Below are 13,126 nucleotides of genomic sequence, written 5' to 3' on the forward strand. Positions count from 1 at the left end.
TTGGAGAATTTGTAAGCAATGGACACAATACACCTAGGTGTGGGAACTTGTTCAATGGCTGCACAAAAGGAATAGTGTGGTGGTGATCCACTGCTCGTGCGTAAGAATTTCTAAGCAATGCGGACAGTATCACCTGCTTGCTGTGTTAAGCAGCTGAATGTAGTAACTTTTCATTACAGTGTTGTGCAGACAGCTACTTCAGCACTGCCGCTCGTAGAGTTCAAGTACAAGGGCTCAGAATTAGCACTAGAGATCGAGGCAAAGAATTTCGGGGTGCAGGTGAGTCCGCTGGAACGGAAACCTATCGAATTGTTGCATTGATAGAGAAAAACTATGTATAGACAATTAAGAGTTAAAGGGATGATACAAGAAAACCATTGTTGTGGCGTAAACCACCATTGTACCCTTGTCGATGTGAGAGATGGGTCGAGAGACCACCATTCATCACTCACTCACCCACATCCTCCAGAACATTCATCTTCCCTGTTGGTATTTTTGCATGGCCGACTCTGGAACAGCGGCTACCGTTTGAGAAGAGAGCGTCTTTGAAAAATCGCTTAGGTAGAAATACCCTTGTAGCTGTTGATGCAGACGTCAAGGGTCGCGCCGAGGGCGTTGGTCTCTTTCTGGAGGTCGGATGCGCGAGCCTCGACAAGGTCAATGAGGTCAAAGGCAATTTTCTAAAGTTGGGAATTAGTAGCCGTAACACTGAAAGGCGGAGACAGCGTCTTGGAGGCCAACTCACGTCGACAATGCCCTCAAGCTGCTGGAGTATAGCAGCGACAGGCTGGCCGATAACGGGAACAGTGTTGAAGAGGCCTGCCTTTCCAATAAGGATGTTGAGGAGCGCCTGGTGGACACGGACAAACTGTTGGGTTGTTAGTACATGTTTTGTGCAAGGGAATCGCCAACACGTACCTCGCGAAAAGCCTCATAAATCATGTCCGAGTCGGCACCAGCGGCAATGGGGGTAGATTCCTGCATCTGGGAAATGGCAACGGAAGTAGTGCTGATGATGTCGGTGAAGCCAGCAATGATGGTGGGGAACGGTCCCAGGCCCACAACGATGAGAGGGCCGTTGACGATAGTAATGGACTGGGCAGGAGCCTGGATAGCCATGCTCTTGCTGGTGAGCGTCTTGATGTTGCCGGTGATTTGGACAGCAGTAAGAGCCGCAGAGATGGGAGAAGCAAGAGCCAGAGTGGCAGTGAAGAAATTGCGGAAAGAGACCATTTTGACGGTAGTGAACGAGTTCTCGTGTAAAGAGTGTTTGAATGTGGTAGCGAAGGCTGGTAGTGAGAAGTGGAGATGGAGCTGAGTGGTGAGTTGATTCCGTCGAGAATTGTAGGAACTTTATACTGCGACAGTCGTTCATGGGTCTTGGTGAACACCCCCTTAGTTACAGTCAAGTCCGCAGTCAAAGACCACTAGACATGCTGATCTTCTGCGTGCATCTGTTGAGATGCCAATCATGCCTGCTTCTCGACATGCAGGTGAGGTGGTGGAGTGGGCGAAGCGGACTAGAAGCAAGCTTGGCGTACAGTCTCCAGCCCCATGGCCGCTTTGATCTTCAATTTTGTTATTCGGGACACCCTGCACCGGCGCTACGCTTGGTTGTGGCGCGGAGACTTGGAAAATCACACCTCGTGTAGTAGCACTTACATCAGAACGTATCATTTGTTCATTGTAAAGTGTGGTCAAGTTCATTTTGCATTCGAGGAGTTGGCTGTCAGCCCCTTGAAATCGTATTTTTCCTGGAAAGAAAATATTCCTGAAATCACTGTGGTCTTTGCTACGAAGCATTCGCAGTATAGCCCCACATATCCCATAGTAGGATGTGCTTGTGTGTGTGTGTGTAGATACTAGAGCATGGGAAGGATGATATTCGGATACTCGTGGTTCCGCCTGTTGTGACTGTACCGTTCAGCATTCTTTGCCAAGCCCTGACGCATGTTAGACGTGGGTTGGCGCCCGAATCAGGGATGGAACATAGACGTGGGCTAGTTGTTCTGCCGATCTACTCCGTCACCAAAGCAGAGCACACTATTTCCGTATATGGGTCATGGCGTGCAGATGACTTGCATTACTTAGCTGAGTGTGGGTAGATCATGTTGCTGGACATGCCGCAAGAAACTTGCCGCAATGCAAGGTCATAGTTGGCTGTGGGTGCGGGACGGGACGGGACGTGGATCTCCCTGAATGCGGTGACCGAACGGCATGGTACATCTATTGGACAGCACAGCCTTGCCGCCATTACCCCTACGAGCTAGTACCTGAGTATCAGTTTTGATTATGTTCACGAATGAGATCCATAGATGATCGAGATTCTCACCAAAGACAGGCCTGCTGCTTGGTCGACTGAGAGTCGTACAGTAGTTCTGCAACTAGAATACGATCACGGCATGAAATACCGTGCAGAAGGAACAAATGAGACACTTCTTGAGAGGCGCTTCAAAATCAATCGTCCAGCCTCATTTCGTCGTTTTTGGCGGAGTCGAGATGGAACGTCAGTGCTGCGGGCCCAAATCGTGGCTTGGCAATCTGTGCCGACCAATCGCAGCGACTCGGCGACTCCGCTTACAGCTAGTCAGCATCGTACACCAGGTTCAATATCACGACAAGTTGCTACGTCATGTGTGATGCTATTGCTATTGCATATGGAAGAATACGCCAAAGATCTGCACAGAACCCGCTACTAGGCTCATCGGAATCTCGAATGCCCCTTTCAGTCCTCCTCTCCGCTATCCAACTATGAGACTACTCCCTATGCTCCACGTTTTCACAACAACAAGACTTGCTTGGCAACCAAACATCATCAAGTACTGGTCAAGCAATTAGCTTGAGTGGGGTCAGCTGCTCATGGTTTGCTTGTGGCTGGCTGGCTGCTTACTACTGCAATCAAACGTGCAGCATGACTTGTCCTGGAAAAACAAAGGAACCCCGGGAACGCCATGGTTGCAATCTGTCGGTAGAATGCAGGAGGTTGCTTTCTCCGGCTCTTCCATGCACAAACCGTCATGCGAGAGAGATGCACACACAATGTGGGACAGTGTTGTAGCCCGCGAATACGAGTCGCGTAGCAAAAATGTCTAGACACATTAGAGTGCATGCTGATCTGGAACAATGATGTGATCTGTGCCGGCGATCTGGTTTGGCGATCGAGGCGACAATCTGGGTGGTATTCAGGGGGTTCAGACCGAAATCATGGTTGGCTAGGGTCCCTGCATTATGGAGATGTGTAAATCTGAACAATGACCATCGAAGGGCTATACCACTCTGTTACACCCAGCCACGAGGTTTTGTTGGCTACCCTGAACATCAGCATTTCAAATTAGTAACGCAGGGACACGCCAAAGCATGTGTCTCGGCCCGATCGGCAGTCCCACAAGACGCAGCCATGTGGCGGAAGAAGTAACATCAGTCTACGCCCTCACAGCCACAACCGAGGGGCTTTTTCCTCCCGGCCCGGGTGCTGTACCGAATCCGACAACACGACAGCCACAATACCCTGTGTTCTACACTAGCCATTTATTCAGCATCCCGTGAACACACCTTCCACAGCAAGCATACATCCGGACGGTATGCAAACAAAGAAAACACGAAAGGGTGTGGACGTGCCTGACGTGCATATATGAAGGGCTGTGTATAGCTGCTGTAAACCATCCATCAATGTACGACTGAACGGGTCCAAGAAGCTCTGTCGTCGAACCGGAGTCTCTTCCCTCCAACCGCTTGCACACTATTATTCTGGCTTGAGCGCAGGATCGGACAATGTACACGAGGGTGCAGTGGGAAGACCAGCCAACAGGCACAACAGCATGGCATCGATACACCTATGGAGGTTGTGATAGTTTGCATATTGCTAGAGTCTAGTCTGTTTTTGGAAGGTGTCACAAAGCACTAGTGCCCCCCTGAAGCTCCACTTAGCGGGATTCTAACCCTTTTTTTTTAGTGGCAATTCCAGTGACATTGCATCTCCATACTTGCCACCGAGGCTCTTTCTGTCTGCACATTCCTTTACAATGGAATCGCACAGGCCAAAGATGCAGGCAAATTGTGATACTCCTACACTTGGGTGTAACAGAACGAACAGGCCGTCGAGCATCCATTTGTGGCAACACTCAATCCAGCAGCCAAGAAAAGCTAGAAGCGCCTGTGCATGGCCCAAGTTGTCCAGACTACTGCAGTACAATGTCAAAAGCAAGTCCACGCCACGAGAGCTGGGGGTGTCACGGATTTGATAATGATGATGTTGGCGATGTCTGTTTTGAGGAACTATAGGTTAACAAGTGGCTTGTCTTCAAAAAAAAAGCCGTTGTAGCATTATCGGGATTCGGGCAAGCGTCGTGTGGGGAGTCGATGTTCAGCGCTGAACATGAAGCGAGCGACGTATAGAAGTGGCGAAAATGACTGCAGACACGGTTAGCGAAATGTGGAGACTGCGCTACATAAATTGTCGTCTTGAGCACGGGCGCAGTGGGCTTGCAAAAGAAACCATACCAATGCGTTGCGGCTGAGCGTGCAAAACGAAGAAGGAATAACAACTAATAGATGGAAATTGAAAGTGGGATCTTTCCCCCATGCTATTTGTCATGAAAATGCATGGTGGAATCCATCGGCTACTGCAGGTTGGTAGTGCCGGATATCCGAGGAAGCTTGGTATGGGGAGGTCTTCATGGTGCAGCTGTACGTCCCTCCTTTTTTTGCAGTCACCGTCCAATATATTCAAGCTACTCAGTAACTTGTGTCTCATTCACAATCTCAGTAACCATGTTCTACACTGATGCAGAACAAATGCCAAGCATATATTCTTCTAATTCCTTTTGACATCAACATGCCACCTCTAGCCAGTTCCACGCCACGTTTTCCACATCACGAGTCTTGATTTTTTCTGCAAACAAATATAAATACATCCGATAGACTGCTGTAAAAGGAAAACTGTGGTGCAAAAAGGCTAACCTTCTGCACCATCCAGAAGGTAGAGTAGATATATCCCGACAAAAACTTCCAAAGCAACTTCCTAGGTTGTGTCGTGACGATACACTCAAGCCGCACAAAGCGCACACCAATTCAAAGTGCTCCTGTCAAAGATATAAGTACCAATGACATATGTAACAATATACGCCATAGTTGCTCGTACCAAGACAAACGATCTCGAAGAGTGACATCAATCCATCCCATGGCAATCGTCAAGCTAAAAACTAGACTGATGACTACAGCTCTGGCCGAAGCTAATTAAAATAACGATGTGGCGATCTCAGCTTCATAAATAGATTCTTGTAGGAAATCATACGTCATCTACCATTTATCCTTGAATTCATTTCGGACCACATAGATTTGCACACACTAATCAAGAGCATGATGCAGGTGCGAAAACTTCTCCGATAGAGCTCGTGCCGTTCCTTTTGATCAAAGACCCAGTACTTCATACTTATTAAATTACCAGTCCTGAACGGCCACTTCTCCTCCAATCTTCTATACTGTCTCAAACCCAGCCCTGCCATCAATCAAGCGATTGAAACATTTGACCAACACAAAGTATCGATCTGAACAAGCTTCCTCTAGCGAAAGCCACAGCACTCGCTCCTTTTCGAGAAGCCAAGTAGCACAGTATACTTACTCGAATTGATTAAAAAAAATCCACCGCTAATTTTACATTCCAACTATTCTACCTCAAATCTAACAAATCTATGGCTTTACAGAAAAACAGCAAGAAAGGGCTGCGATTAATATCGCCCAGCAGGGCAAGAACTGGATCTAGTCACTCTATGCAAATATGGCTAGTCTTACTATCATAACCGCCGCTCAAGCCGTTATCCTCAACCACCTCAACTATGAATGATAGGTCCAAGGTATCACGTCGATCCTACACTTACATAAACCTATTACTCGCAGCCGAGCTCTCAAGTCAGTACAACCTAAAGAATCCAGCGCTAGCATATGAAGAGCCACCGCATTACAATCCAAACAATATCTAACTTCGACCCTAATAAAAAGAACAAAAGCGTTACTCAAAGTATGGCTGCGCACCTTTACACACACACATACACACACACACACAATATATAGAACCATCTATACCCAAAACAAGGTTATGAGGGCATGTTAAACCCGATATCTTTATTTACTCTATGTATTGCCACTACATCTTTGCATACCCAAGAAAGCAATTTTGTTCTCGGAGCCAAGCAGGCGGGGTTGAACCACCTAGACATGTAAGGTTGAAACGCCTACACATGTAAACATTTTAATCGTCATCATCATCGTCGTCGTCATCCTCATCATCATCTAAAAACTGCATGCAACTGACGCAATCTCACGCTTTCACCAACGTAGGGTGTGCGTGTCTCAACGAGCACTCTCTACTCTTCTAACGCCATTGACCTTGCGGAACACCATATAAACAACATTTCCCCCCGAAGCACTTGACGTACGATTTTTTTTGGTATCTCTCGGTGTGAAAGGCTTTACTTGCTGATATCGTCGCCCCAGACGGCCTTTGCAATCTCAACGTTGAGCCTGACCTTTGCCCATTGCTCCTCCTCGGTCAACTCATTGCCCTCAGCGGTGGAGCTGAAACCACACTGGTGGCTGACGCAGAGCTGCTCCAGGCCCTTGGGGGCAATCTTAGCGGCTTCATGGAGCCTCTTGATGATCTCGTCCTTGTCGTCGAGCGTGTTCTTCTTGCTCGACATGACGCCCAGAACGACAACCTTGTGCTCGGGGAGGTGGCGCAGAGGGCTAAAGTCGCCCGAGCGTGCGTCGTCGTATTCGAGGAAGTAGGCGTCGACGTTGAGCTCCTTGAAGAGAACTTCGGCCACGGGCTCGTAGCCGCCGGATGCGAACCACTTGGAGCGGTAGTTACCACGGCAAAGATGAATACCAATCTTCATGTCTGCAGGCCTCTTGGAGATGGCCTTGTTGATGAGCTCAGCGTACTTCTTAGGGAGTACGCTGAGGTCTTCGTTGCGTTCTTGTTCGGCAGCCTTGCGCATGTCGGGGTCGCAGAGGTAGGCAAGATTTGTGTCGTCGAGCTGGACAAAGCGGCAGCCGGCCTGGTACAGCGAGTCGAGCTCTTCTTGGTAGACACGTGCGAGGTCCTCAAAGAAGACGTCTAGGTCTGGGTATGCCGAGATGTCGATGGAGGCACGACCACCGCGGAAGTGCACCATTGTCGGCGAGGGAATGCAGACCTTGGTGGTGGCCTTTCCGCCATTGTTCTTGATTGCCTGCTCAAGGAACTGAAAGTCCTTGACCTGGATAGCCTCAGGATGTCCAAGCTTGCCCGTGACGGCCAGTGTTGGCGGGGAGAAGCCATCCTTGTGCCTAATGTTTCCAACCTGTCCCTTCTCCTCGATACCAGCTAGGTGCTTGAGAAAGTCCAAGTGGAAATAGGCGCGGCGGAACTCGCCATCGGTGATGGAGCGGATACCGTTCTCTATTTGCTTTTTTGCCACATCGGCAATGTACTCGTCTTCGACCTTGCGAAGCTCGTCGGCAGTGATTTCGCCTTTGGCGGCCTTTGTGCGGGCTTCGAGGACAGCCTTGGGGCGGAGGAACGAGCCGACATGGTCAGCGCGGTACACGCCGGTTGGAAGAGGCATTTTGTCTTGTTCTGCAAAGGAGTCAGTATGTTGCGATGATGTTGCGCCACGCACACTCACAGCCTATGCTATTGTACCTGCGGCAGTTGGAGGAATGGAAAATTGACAACGAGGAACAAGCTCGGTTTGTATGGCCACGAAATTTGTACATGGCGTCTCCCGTCTTATGGCATGATGCTACTCCTTCGCAGGCCGGATCCTGAAGCTACCCCACCACGGCAGTTGTTAGGGGCACTTTAGGGCATGGTGTCATGGGGCCTAAGGAAAAGCCTGCGCGGGGGGACGCGTACTCGGAATGGTAGCTGCGCCGGGCCCAGCCATTATTGATACATGTGGAATATAAGTAAAGGCACTGTGCACATGGAATGGCCAGCCTTTTTGCTCTATCGTCGTCGTTGAGTGCTGGGGATAGCCAGCTCATGTACCTGGGGCAGGGGTCCAAATGACGTCTAGTGGGGTAAATCGGTCCGACACCCATCGGGGTTTCTGAACTCCGCAGCCCAGAGTGCACACGTCGGTGTCAGCAGTCCATAAAATCGGCTTCTATTGATACACAGATACGAAGAGAATATAATATCACTGACAGAATTCGGCCGGTACACGCGCGCCAATCCCGCTTTCTATACAGCCTTCACCAGCTTTGCTTCCAAAAGTTCGCCAAACTGTCCCTCCCAGAGGCCCTCCTCTGCATCGTCTTCTTGCTCCATCAGAAGTGCATCGGCAGCATCGTAGATCCGGTTGCCTTTGCTGTCGAACTTCTTCTCTTTCCTTACCAAGTCACGCGCTGCTATCTTCAGTTGGATGGTCCCTGCGCCGGGACCCGAATCGCCTTCGTGCTCAACCGTGGCCGTTTTGTAGCCGCTTATCTCGGGTGTAACCGTGATGGGGTTTACCGTGAAAAACTTGCAAGCAATAATGGCACCTTTCTTCATGTCAAAAGCTGTGAGATTGGGCAGCGTGCTCATGTCCTCCGGTAGAGGTGGCAGGTCCATATGTGCAGCTGTCACAAGGTCCTGACAAAGCTGATTTTCAACCGCTGCATCAATCATCTCAGAGTCGTTGCTGGTTGCAGGAGCCTCGTCGTAGTCTAGGATGATCTTTTCTTCCTCATCCTCTCCCGCAGCATTCTGCTGTTGTGCTTGGCCGCGTTTTTTCTGCTTCTTCTTGGCCGCCTTTTCACGCATGAGCTTACTCGCCGGGTCCCAATGTTGCTGAAACGGAAAAGGCGGAGCACTGAGTTCAAAATCTTCGTCCCAACACTCGAACGCAGAAACGTTGATTCGCGACTTCCAGAAATCGGGATCGGATGCGCCTTCAGGCTCTGGGGGTTCTTCAGGCACTTTTTTGGTCCTCCCTTTTCTAGCAACTGGTGGTGCTTGTCGAGCAAGTATCCGACCAATCGCACTAGTATCTGGCCTCAGCCTTCTCGAGGCCGTTTGTTTCTTCGGCGGCTGTCCATCTTCTGGTATCGCTGGCGGCAATGGGTCTGAAATCTGAGCGTCTGAAGAGGAAGGTGGTGCCGACTCGCTTAATGGCTCTGTTGAACTCGGGATGTCTCCGAACTTTGCCATCAACTCTTGTTTTCTTTGCTCAAGTTCGGCGGCCTCTTCCGAAACCACTTTAGCTGGAGCGTCTTCATCTAGACGTTTCCTCTTCCCCTGAGACTTGGCGAAAGCTTGCGCATGTGCGAAGCCTTCTTCCGATTGGCCTGTCCTTGCTTCTTCGTAAGCTTTTAGGTCACTCAGATCGGCATTCTCAGGGAGCACGTCAGACGCCTTGAGATGCCGAAGGCGATTTACTCTTGTGCGCCGAGAATTCCGCACTTTTGTAGCCTTGAGACCTTGACCTGGCGGAACATGCGTTGCAGAATATGTGGTTATTGCTGTGGTCTTGCGACCATCCTTGGAGGATAGAACGTCGGGGGGAGCGCTCGCATCGCTAGAGTCGGAGTCGGAGTCGCTAGTTGTGTCTGAATCTGAGTCTGAATCTGAATCCGACGTGTCTGAAGCGCTGGACGAGGCGACCGGCTTCACGGCCGAATCCGAGTCGGAGTCGGAGTCGGAGTCGCTAGTTGTGTCTGAATCTGAGTCTGAATCTGAATCCGACGTGTCTGAAGCGCTGGACGAGGCGACCGGCTTCACGGCCGAATCCGAGTCGGAATCTGAATCTGAATCTGAATCTGAGTTTGAATCCTCGACGTCGTCCGGCGCAAAATCGTCGTCGTTTTCCTCGCTATCGTCGGAGGCCTCAACCTCGGGCTGTTGAAACTGCACTGTCTTAACTGGCCTCGAAGACCCATTCGCTTTATTCCTAGACACTGCATGACCGTCCAAGACCGGATGAGGCCCCTCTTCTTCTCCATTATTATCGCCATGTTCTGTAAGCAAGGCCATGGCTTCTGGCTCGGCTTCTGGCTCGGCTTCTCCATCGTCCAGTCGGCGTCGCTTGCGCGGAGGTATGCGAACGGGCGGTCGGTTTGACTGTCGTAGATAGGGTCGACCGAATGGAATACCGTCGACGAGGTGCTGACCTCCATCTGATATCTGGTCACGGCCAGTAAGGGTGCGCGCGCGTACTTCGGCTGTCATGAGCGGTCGGATGCTAGAGTCGTTAGTATACGGCAGTATAGTAACTATAGTTGTACGCACCAAACATGGTCATCCTCCTTGAGCGCATTGGCAACAGGCATAAAATGCAGACACTCGAAGCCGGCGACCTCGACGACATAGTGCTCCAGCCCCCAATGCTCTGCCTCTAGCGGGATGATATGGTTGACATCTTCGAGCAAACGCGTAATCGTGTACGCCTGCGTGCCGTTGGTATCGGGTACGCTCCAGAGTATGTTGGCAGCAGGCAAGCCGTTCCGCTGCACCGTCAAGCGAAGCCTCATGTCGACACGTCAAGTGGCATGTGGTTGCGACAAGTAGAAGCAGCCTGGCCGACAACTTTTGGAGATGGAGCTTGGCCAATGACCATGCATGCGCGTGCCGCTAGGCTATTTTGGATTTAGCGCGTTTTCAGCCTGATGGATCTTGTATCCGACACTTACTGTGACATATCGCCTGGGTCACGCCATCTGGATACTTCTCTTTAACCTCACAGTGTGCAGAATCTTCAATTTTACTCCATTGCCAATTCTTCTCCCTCCAGATACAGACCCAGCCCCAACACGCCCGAACAACGCCCATTAACATGCCAATCAATACACTCAAGGGCTCTTGGAAGCGGCTCGTGGACGACGAGCGATTGCGCCGCTCTTCCCAAGTTCTTTCTATTGTCGGCTCAAACGTCTGCATCTTTGGTGGCGAAATCAAACCTCGAGAACCCATAGACGACAAAGTCGATGTCATCGCACTTGAGCCTAGTATGCGACCCCTCACTTGACTGGACCATCAGGGTGCTATGCTAAAAGTGCCACAGCTGCAGCAACCTTGGAAACAAAATCTATCTCTTCAGCTCCGACCCCAAGAGTCGGAAGCGCATCAGCTGTCCTCAATGGCAAAATGTACTTGTTCTCTGGCCGCGGGGGTATTGACATGGCCCCCATAGAGGAACATGGTGCAGTGTGGTGCTATGATCCTGCACGATCGTCCTGGGAAAAGGTTATGCCAGCTAATTCATCAGAACCATATCCTCCAGCACGCAGCTACCACTGCTCCACTAGCGATGGAAGCGAGACTTTCTTCCTCCATGCTGGATGTCCAGCAAAGGGACGCCTTTCTGACTTGTGGATGTTCGACATCAACAACCGTACATGGACACAAGCGCCTGATGCTCCAGGCCCCCAGCGAGGAGGTACTTCAATTGCCTATCACGACAGCAAGCTCTACCGGATGAATGGCTTCGACGGAAACACCGAACAGGGTGGTAGTATCGATATCTACGACATTGCCAACAAGACATGGTCTACCGATACTTTCAAGGCTGATGGCCAAGATGGTCCCGAAGCGCGGAGTGTCTGTGTGCTGTTGCCAGTCCGACTTGCTCAAAAGGACAAGCTCCTCACACTCTTTGGTGAACATGACCCCTCATCATTGGGCCATGCTGGAGCTGGCAAGATGCTAGGCGATGTCTGGATCTATGACATTAGCGAAAAATGGTGGACAAAACTCCACCCCGAAGGCAGCGATGGTGTGCCTGATCCCCGTGGATGGTTTGATGCCGATGTTTATAAGGCGGAGAGTGGCAACGACAGCATCATCATTCACAGTGGACTTGGTGAGAACAACGAACGACTAACGGATCTGTGGCAACTCGCATTCTAAGATATTCAATGAATTTCATTGATTCTTCATATTCTGCATGGATGTTTCTCGCATCTATCCCCTTTGCTCTAACCCACCGTTTTCTTTATGACCATCGATACTGAATTTGTTATTCCTACGCACAAATTACTGATACGATGATATGAGTTTTATGAAAGAGTACAATAGGCCACCAGATTTTTCGGAGGGGTTCTGAACATGTCAACGCTAGATCATTAGCATCCTCTCTCAGCCGTGGTCGCAATTTTCTTTAGATGCCTGTTAGCATCCATTTTGCATGAAAATGATCATGCAGCCGCACGGATAGGTAGGTTCAAAAAATATTTTGCTAAACGCTGACTACGATATTAATCGTCATCTCGTTACTGTGGTTCTATTGCTGGACAACAATACAAGCTAAACCCTGGATATGCGGCGGAGTTGAGTACCTCTCTTGTTCTCTTACTAATTCAGTCTATGAGTAAGTTCAACGTTGAAGCAGCAGACTAAACAGTACAGTAGAATTTTATAGAAAGAAGCAGCAAGGGTACTATACCCTGCGTCATGTATACAACAAGTATGGCTCTCTTGCTATGATTTTCGACAAGACGGTTTCTGCGACTGACACGTCATCCTAAAGTACATACCGCACATGATGCTACGAGCGGTAAGCCACACGTGAAAATGGAGCATTCCGCTTTGTTTTCTGCCAACATGCCAGTAGCAATCTCGATGCTTGCTTACGTTGGGCAGTGAACTTTCAGTGAAAAATAACGTGTTTTATCAGTAAGCGGCCCACATCAGTAAGTGGCCCACCCCACCAAACCTGACGCGACGCTCTACTCAATTGCTCTACAGCAACTTAATAAAATTAAATTAAATTAAAAGATATTATTCTTTATCTAGCTTTACATGAAGTCCGAGTATGTCCTTGAACGTGGCACTTCGTGCACGTTGGCGGCGCGCGCTGACGTCGCTCGCCAGTCTGGTTCTGGTCACCCCCCATCACCACCCTTTCTGCCTCTGCAATGATCTGCTGAGCCTGTTGGACCTGGAGCACCCCACTAGAAGCGATATATTGACGCTGCCGCTCCTGCTTTTGTCGTTGGCGCTGGTTTTCTTTACGTAGCTTCTTAATTTCCTCTGTAAGTATTGTTACTGTTTGCATTGCAAGCTAAGCGCTTTTAGCAAGCTGGCGTATCATAACGCTTGTTGGGCTCTCTGATCTCCGGCGTAGCCGCTCTTGGAAGAATAGCGCACCTTCTGCTGAAGCTCTGC

The 13,126-nt window shown here is 49.9% G+C and overlaps 4 protein-coding genes across 4 annotated transcripts; 1 reads left to right on the plus strand and 3 right to left on the minus strand.

Annotated features, from left to right (window-relative positions):
• Positions 1-275: 275 nt before the first annotated feature.
• On the minus strand, positions 276-1,233 carry SETTUDRAFT_133090 (uncharacterized protein; the record flags this gene model as incomplete). The annotated part of the gene is made up of 3 exons (XM_008022479.1): positions 276-680; positions 746-868; positions 919-1,233. The coding sequence occupies 3 exons, from the start codon at positions 1,231-1,233 to the stop codon at positions 558-560; spliced, it is 561 nt and encodes a 186-aa protein (XP_008020670.1). The 3' UTR covers positions 276-557.
• A 4,864-nt stretch (positions 1,234-6,097) lies between these two features.
• SETTUDRAFT_40540 (uncharacterized protein) lies at positions 6,098-7,686 on the minus strand. The gene is made up of 2 exons (XM_008022083.1): positions 7,665-7,686; positions 6,098-7,615 (listed from the first exon to the last, which is right to left on the minus strand). The coding sequence occupies exon 2, from the start codon at positions 7,602-7,604 to the stop codon at positions 6,468-6,470; it is 1,137 nt and encodes a 378-aa protein (XP_008020274.1). The 5' UTR covers positions 7,605-7,615; positions 7,665-7,686; the 3' UTR covers positions 6,098-6,467.
• A 538-nt stretch (positions 7,687-8,224) lies between these two features.
• SETTUDRAFT_152570 (uncharacterized protein) lies at positions 8,225-10,494 on the minus strand (the record flags this gene model as incomplete). The annotated part of the gene is made up of 2 exons (XM_008022480.1): positions 8,225-10,205; positions 10,253-10,494. The coding sequence occupies 2 exons, from the start codon at positions 10,492-10,494 to the stop codon at positions 8,225-8,227; spliced, it is 2,223 nt and encodes a 740-aa protein (XP_008020671.1).
• A 302-nt stretch (positions 10,495-10,796) lies between these two features.
• Positions 10,797-11,869, plus strand: SETTUDRAFT_152571 (uncharacterized protein; the record flags this gene model as incomplete). The annotated part of the gene is made up of 2 exons (XM_008022481.1): positions 10,797-10,968; positions 11,025-11,869. The coding sequence occupies 2 exons, from the start codon at positions 10,797-10,799 to the stop codon at positions 11,867-11,869; spliced, it is 1,017 nt and encodes a 338-aa protein (XP_008020672.1).
• Positions 11,870-13,126: the final 1,257 nt, after the last annotated feature.

This window comes from Exserohilum turcica (assembly GCF_000359705.1).
Source record: "Exserohilum turcica Et28A unplaced genomic scaffold SETTUscaffold_1, whole genome shotgun sequence".
Lineage (NCBI taxonomy): Eukaryota > Fungi > Ascomycota > Dothideomycetes > Pleosporales > Pleosporaceae > Exserohilum > Exserohilum turcicum.

What these genes read in the sequence shown, in the direction of transcription:
- SETTUDRAFT_40540 (XM_008022083.1), bottom strand. Translation starts at nt 7,604, where the DNA reads ATGCCTCTTCCAACCGGCGTGTACCGCGCTGACCATGTCGGCTCGTTC.